The 7604-nt window shown below is 34.5% G+C and overlaps 2 protein-coding genes across 2 annotated transcripts in view; both read left to right on the forward strand.

The window, feature by feature from the left end:
* LOC124372403 (guanylate cyclase 32E-like) overlaps positions 1-46 on the forward strand; it is a gene marked incomplete at its 5' end in the record, with an annotated part of 11206 nt that extends 11160 nt beyond the window's left edge. Inside the window, one exon of the mRNA XM_046830802.1 lies at positions 1-46. This exon is cut by the window's left edge and continues 55 nt beyond it. Coding sequence (XP_046686758.1) covers positions 1-46 — 46 coding nt within the window.
* Positions 47-2896: 2850 nt separating this feature from the next.
* Positions 2897-7353, forward strand: LOC124372402 (guanylate cyclase 32E-like; the record flags this gene model as incomplete). Its single annotated transcript, XM_046830800.1, has 4 exons — positions 2897-2968; positions 3643-3795; positions 4813-4956; positions 7181-7353. Coding segments are annotated over exons 1-4 (542 nt in total), but the record flags the coding sequence as incomplete, so codon positions are not given.
* Between the last annotated feature and the right edge of the window lie 251 nt (positions 7354-7604).

Consider the following 7604-nt stretch of genomic DNA (forward strand, 5'->3'; position numbering starts at 1 on the left):
CGTGCTCAAGTTGGACCCCGTCCCACCCCAGGAACCCCCGCTATAAGTAGGTACCTTACCTAACCCTCACCCTCTTGTCGAACTGTTATTATTATTAACCATCAAACATATATTTTATGTGCTTATAAATATGACGTTTTCTTCCTTCTTATTTTCAGGGAATAATCAATATAGCAAGCCAATTGTTTACGTCTTATTTATTGCGGAACACTTTAGTCAGCGATACAACAAAGATATCAATTGAAATTAATGGACAGGTTTCCTTGAGTAGTATACATGGATTATATATTACTTTTGGTGTTAAGGGACTTATAGCAGCTTATCTATAAAGGTCACAATCCTTGTGGACTGGAATATATGTAGAGCATTATCTCATTGTTGCTTTATATATTGCTGTTCATTAGCATTAATTGTAAGAAGCATATTAGCTACACAAAGCAAAGCTTATTATACTCATCACAAAAAGTCTTTGTGAGTATTCGCTTTCAAATAAAGGGTCTTGTATAAAAGTTTTCCAGTTCCGAGTAAGAACAGTTTTTTGTACTTTTGTTTTAAGTATCGAAGGATGTACAAGTCAAAATGTATCTTATCACCTACATTCTTCTATATAAACAGCATGTAAGACGTTATCAATCAAAGACTCAAGAGAAATATAGTATTTTGTGTACCATTTATCATATAAGGAATAGACGATTACATCACATGGATTAGAATTGATAGAATTGTAAAACACATAATAGTTGTTAGTCTCGTAAGTATTCAATATTTTTTGACTTTATTGAATTATTGAATCTTGTTCTTGTTGCATTGTAAAGTTTGTTGGCTCCATAAAAGGGTGAAATTTCAAAAAATTTTTGTTTAACTCTTTAAGCACATACATTAACATTTATACTCATTTTGACGTTATGGTGACTCTTGATCATTGGTTCCTTATGTTACTAATAAATGAAATAATGTGCTGAATATTGATAAAAGAAAAATCCAGATCCAAAACAACAAATTTGAAAACGTCTTAGCCATTATCTTGATTAGCCTTACTGGGTACAAAATAGTCATATTTACTCTAACAACGTGGTCGAAAAATTAAGAAGGCAGATGGTTCACTCATCCCAAGATTTGTTTTATTTAAAAACTAAAACAAATACATATGGCTGTTTATTGGTATGAAAATCAACAATATAACATACGAGATAGTATTTTCCCAAAAGGCAGTACGGTGAATCATATTACTATAAATAACGTATTACATCAAAACTTAATTAATGACATAAAATTTACGTAGTTTATATAGCTAGTATATAATAACTTATAATTATAATAATTAAATATTACAGAGAAATATGTGAAGAAGTCAAGAAACAATCCACACTGCCGCCATTTTGTGTTCCGTACCATAACAAGATATTTGACAGCATATCAGTAAGTATGGAAAAACTAATATCAGTTTACCAAGTTTACTTTGTGATTAGGTTGTTGGCTAGTATTTTTTTAGGTAGGCTATTTAACAAACAAGTTATTAATAAACCACGTGTCTGTCTTTGTTGTTTAAACAAAGTAGAATTAACAGTACAGACTTCAAATTATTATTTTCTAATTTGCTATTTTATTGCTTAATTTTTTTCTTGTTTTATAGGCTTAGAATACTTAACGAAGCTGGGATCGTTGTACTGTGTATCTCATTTTCTTGACAAATTCTTCATTATTTTGATTTCTAGATAAGATAACAAGAGTTTAAATATTGTATGTAATGATCATATTTTCCCAAATATATATTTCGTTGTAAACTGAAAATTTCAAATAAAAAAATTTAATTATAATACATTTTAAGTTTTTTAGTCTTAATTTATGCTAAGACATTGGGACCCAAGACTACCGAATATATGGTTTGTGCCAATAATTACATGAGGCTTAACAAGTAGCCATTTAGCACCCTATATACTACGAAATATACGATTTACATTAAATATCAAAGCACTTATATTATGTTAAATCATCTTGCAGTAGTATGTCTTGTAAAAAAATAAATATGTAATTATTGGAATTTTCATATTTTCAAAAAAGTAGTATGTCGATATCGAGATTAGCTTCTGGAACTGAAAGAAATATACATTATAAGAATGAACAGCACCCTGGCCCTGATTTTATTGCTTATTGATAACATAAACTTACAGCAATTTTCCTCGTGAATACGTCACCAACTCTTGACCAATTAGAATGGACATTGTATGAACGTGTATAGGCGGGTCAACCATTAATTCCTTTACGATTCGCTGAGATCATCAATAGTCAGGCAATCGCCATTTAACTAATTAGTAATCAAGCAGGCATGTCCTTATATGTTATACTGAGTAATAAAAGAATCAGCCCCGCCTACAAAGGGAATACTACCTTAAATGGGGGAGTATTCCTACAAAAAATGCATAATATAGCAGTTGTTATGTACAACTGTAGAATCAACAGAAGCACTAGAAAACATTGCAGAAAACTTGTTATTTTAGTTTTAGTTCTTACGATTACGTGGTTACTGTAATCATTATTATCGTATTTAGGATTAAATTACATCAAAAACTTTATTAACAAATAAATTCTTGAAATTATTCGGGCTCGTTTTGGATTGTCATATTCAATCAGCCGAAACTGCTAATAAACTATGTCCGCTTATAAACGTGAGTTGAAGAGATGGAGCTTTAACACAGTTGATTATTTATTGGTTGGCTTTTATTAGTGGGTTAATTTATTTTGATGAGACAATGAGACTGCAATGAGACTGCCTCTTCACATAGATTACACTATATTGTCGTATCTTGTAGGCTGGATATATCTGACATCGAAACGATGTAAAGGTTAGTTGTGAGCATTTTCGTCGCCGAGTTTATTTGGGTATTTTCAGTCGAACATGACTCAAAATTGCAGGCGTCAAATACAAATTGAGACAGCGTCATATACTAGGCGATGCAGTAAAAGGAAGGTAAACTGGAATTAAATTGTACATTAAAATTGAATGAACTCTTCACACCTGCGTTATGTAAAGAAATCGATAGTAATTTCCAAAAATGTAATAACTATCAAATGCATACAACTATATTATGGTTCTTTCTCGTAGCGTATACAACATCTTGAATCTTTAAATACAAATTGCAATTCGTAATACATAGTTAAGGGATGCTTCTTCTAGAAATAAAGGGTTGCATTGCCAGAAGCTCCGTTGATATAAATATATTTTCGGTGGAAGCTTTTATATTTGTATACAGGGTGTACATTACGTCCTGATACACCTGAATATATTCCAAACATATATTCCAATGTACAACCTTGACCATACTTACTAAAATAATTTTTTTTATTTTTGAATTATAAAAACAATCTTCCCCCTTTTAAAAGTTCAACGTGTCTCTATTAAATAGGCCATTAAAATGATATATCACAAGATAGGGGTTGAAATTTGAAAATTTACAGTTAACCCCCCTGGAGTACGTGGAGTGGAGACTTTGAAAAGAGGGGAAAATCATTTAACAAATCCAAAAACGTATTTTAATAAGTTTGATGAAGATTGTACATCGATATCTCAATCCGTTTAAAGTGTATTCAGTCGTATCAGGATTAATGTACACCCTGTATAATCATTATTATTATTTTATACAGGTCCCTATCCACGCCGCTCACCTCTACGATGCAGTCATGATCTACGCTCGAGCCCTAACAGAGATCTTCCATAACGGCGAGGACCCTAGGAACGGATCTGCTATCCTTCAGCACATCCTTAACCGCTCGTACCACTCCGTCCAGGGCCATGACGTGAGTAGATCCTGTCCTGCAGGATAAGCATATGTAGGCTGGAGGATTACACTGGTTTTTGTAGAGTTGACTTATTATCTAATTAATTTAAAACATCGGCGAAGCAGAATTGAATAACATATAGCAATTAATAAAGACCTTGAAAGTATTGTTGGAGCCGGAGGCAAATGAAACCTAGAAGCCTCACTGAGGTTAGTTCTAAGGCGACTAAACAGAATGCGCTAGTGTTGTATCCGATAGCTTCTAAATCTGGCCGCAGGAGTGCTCTGTTAACTGTCCTCTAGTGGGACTTCTATATTTTATATTTTATGTAGTTTTCAAGGGGGTTCTTTCCAATCCAGTGGTATTGTAATTGATAATATTAAATATCTTTAAAATAAAACCAACCAAATCCATTTACTAATTCTTATCACCCTCCCTAAGAATCGAATCCATAACGTCTGTGTCTCACACATTACCCCCATTCTACAGTTGGACTATTTAAAACTGACCAGATTACTAACGCTTTTCATGTATGTTTTTATGTAATTGATTCAATGCATAGAAAAACATGAGGATTGGGAAAAATAAGGGGAGTGCTATGACCAAGTGGTCTAAGACGTTGGACTTTGGGTCTGAGTTAGATAAGCACAGGTTCAAATCATGTCTGTGACCGAAGCACTTTTTATAAGTACCATCGACCTTGCACTGTATTGACACTCCCTTTTTAATCTGTTTGATAAGATCCTTGCACAGGCCATGAGGACGGACAGAATAAGGCTTAAAAGGGGATTGAACACTCCTTAAAAAAACACACAAAAACAAAAACTAATATTAGGTGACGAGTTTTTTAAAAAGATGGCAAAGAGTTTTATATGGAGGTTTAAATAAGAATGTGATCCGCCCGGGCTCAACTAGATATAAAATGAAAACGAACAGGTTTTAAATTCCAAATAAAAAGTAATCCTAAAGTAAATCAGTATGCTTTAGTTCATGAACGGAAAATGGAATGTGATCTTCACAGACAAGTTCTTCCAGGTGTACATTGATGGAAATGGAGATGCCGAGGGCAACTTTAGCGTGGTGGCGCTGCTCGATGACGAAGCAGTCAATGGCAGTCTGCGCATGAGCATGCAGCCTGTGGGCTACTTCCAGTACTCTTCCGACAGCAGAGTCATTCCTGTAAGTAGTATGCGGAATAAGAGCTGGAGATCAGCACTCGCTCGATTTAGCAGATTTCGTTCCATTCAACTAGTGGTAGTGATATAAATTACGAAGAAAATTATATAGACCCAAACTCTTTACTAGAGTACTCATAGAACTTTATTCCATTTACAGTAACTTCAGTTGCAATGAGCAAACAGCAAACTTGTTAAGTTGAGCTAACTTCATAAGTAGTCAAAAGCGTTTTTCCTTATCAAGTTTTAAATGAAACTTCCATTCCTTCTTTAATGAAAGAATAATTTTTCATATATTTAAGAAAATGAGTTAGTTACTTTTTATTGAATATGATGAAAGAATAAAAATAATATTTTTTTCCTTCATCAGGAAAACAACTCGCATGAATATTTCGATTGTAGAACTTTATGCCATAGTGACAGAATCTATGATCTATTGAAACTGCAAAAAATGCCCAACACTTTCACATATAAAAGGACAGGCAGTGTCTCCTTTATAAACTACTACCAACACCAGGCTACTTGAACAGAAAAAACCGAAACAATCATATTCATATCTCACATTCACATCTACACGCACTGCTCTTTTTTCATTCAACAAACAAATATTCCCAATTTATGCAAGTCCACATTCCTGTAATTTAATAGCATCTGGAGTTCAGTGTTTTCCTCATCTCTTGCATTTAGTAATTTTACAATAATAAGGTGTGTACGTTGCAAAGCTCATTTACACTTTTAACAGCAGATGAAGTCGATCTGTCGTTATTTCACACTTTCCTTCCAGTTCTTTCAAGTTCCGCGGCTAGATTTATTACGTTTCACATTGACCAGGTTTGGATATTATAAAACAAAATAGAGAGAGTAAACACTGCCCATATATAGGTTGGAATCTTTGAAGTATTGAGAAAGTAAACCGTCTTGAAAATATTATTTTATAGAATTTGGATTCCTGACTTTTTTCTTTAGGTCTAGAACTAAATTCTTAATCTATAGATTTAGGTTGGTTTTACTCCATGGTATGATCGTTCACTAATAAGAAACAAGAGACAGGGCAAACTTCAGAGACGTATAAATATATGCTATTTATACTTCAATATCTCCGCAAAAGAATTGTCTGTCAGATTAATCAATATGATCCCTAAAAGCATTACGAACTCCACTATTTATGATAATTTCAAAGACAAAGCCAAAGAATTTTAGGAACCAATTCATCTATAAAATTTAAATTTCAGTTTTTGTGAATGCTTTCAAAGATAATTTATTAATTTACCAAGTAATGTTTCGACAATATTGTTATTTTTTATTATTTAATGTAAGATCTTATAATATCAAATTTCTTTGGACTTTCTGTAATTAATCTTTCTTAGATTTACCTACCCATTTTCAGTATTTCCCAAGATTACATCTTTTTACATTTTTTTCTATTTACACGTTTAGATGTCTAACTAAATCTTTACCACCGGTAACTTAGTCCTGTAAGAACCTTTGCGTTGCTTCCGGAGTGACAGGATATTCTGGATGGGTAAGGTTAGGCAGTAGGGGCCACCTACTATCGAGATCCATGAGGAAGAATTAGGGCACTACATCTCAAAGTCATGTCTCCCCGGAAGAAGGGGAGGCCAGCTCTGAACCAGCCTCTCCAGTCAAAGCAGGCAGGGGGTGCCACACCCTTGTTGAGGCTAGCAAGAACCTCTGAGGTTAGGGAACAAACCCCACCAACTCCAACAGTCATCTCCCACAGTAGACTAGACGTATCGAATTGTCCATAAACCCCAGAATCTTGAACTTTGCGGTTAGTGATGTGCCGATCCTGGACATCCATAAGGTTGCCAGATTTAAGTGACACATCGGTTTTTGCTGTGCCCAGTGGTGGGTTCAACTGGAAGGTATAAACCAACCAGAAGTGATCCCTGCTGGGTAACCGGTAATCTTACTTCTTTGTTTGAAGTTTGCGACCTACCTAGGTGGTTGGTCGCATGTTTGAGAGTTAGTGAAGTTGACACACTACATGGTGGTTGTGATTCCTGACTTAGGGCGTGTCACAACACTCTGGTATGATTTGTTTATTTTAACCTAGTTTTTTTAGATTAGTTATTTAGATCACATTGCAGATTTCGAACGTAGTGTTACTGATTTTTTGTTTCACTGAACTTTGGCAAATGTCCGGAAAATCCTGTTTCCTCCGGTAAACTTACGATCGACTCTCTCACCTGCATCCTCTTCCGCAGAAGTTCCGGTATTATGACGAGGGCCGCCCCATCCAGTGGGTCAGTGGACGGCAGCCCCCGGCCGAGCCTCTTTGCGGATTCGAAGATGAGCGCTGCGGTTACAACTGGAAGGAGATAATGACCGCAACCGCAGTCGCAGCGCTAGGCGTAGTCGCTGCCGCATTAGCCTTCAAGTTAGTATCCTAGTAAGCATGTTACCCACTATTACAATTACTTTCAGACCGACTTTAAGGTTTTTTTATTCAAAGTCGTATTAAATTGAAATAAAGTCTTTATTTATGTTCTTAAAATTTAGATATTATGTATGATAAAAATGCTAAATCACCAATGACTAGAAAAAGAATTGTTTAATATTTCTTTTTATTAATTCCATTCAGAAATACAACTTATTTTTTTTATTTCATAAAGAATGTTTAAACTAGCT

Source organism: Homalodisca vitripennis, unplaced genomic scaffold (genome assembly GCF_021130785.1).
Source record: "Homalodisca vitripennis isolate AUS2020 unplaced genomic scaffold, UT_GWSS_2.1 ScUCBcl_3123;HRSCAF=8443, whole genome shotgun sequence".
In the NCBI taxonomy this organism is placed as follows: domain Eukaryota; kingdom Metazoa; phylum Arthropoda; class Insecta; order Hemiptera; family Cicadellidae; genus Homalodisca; species Homalodisca vitripennis.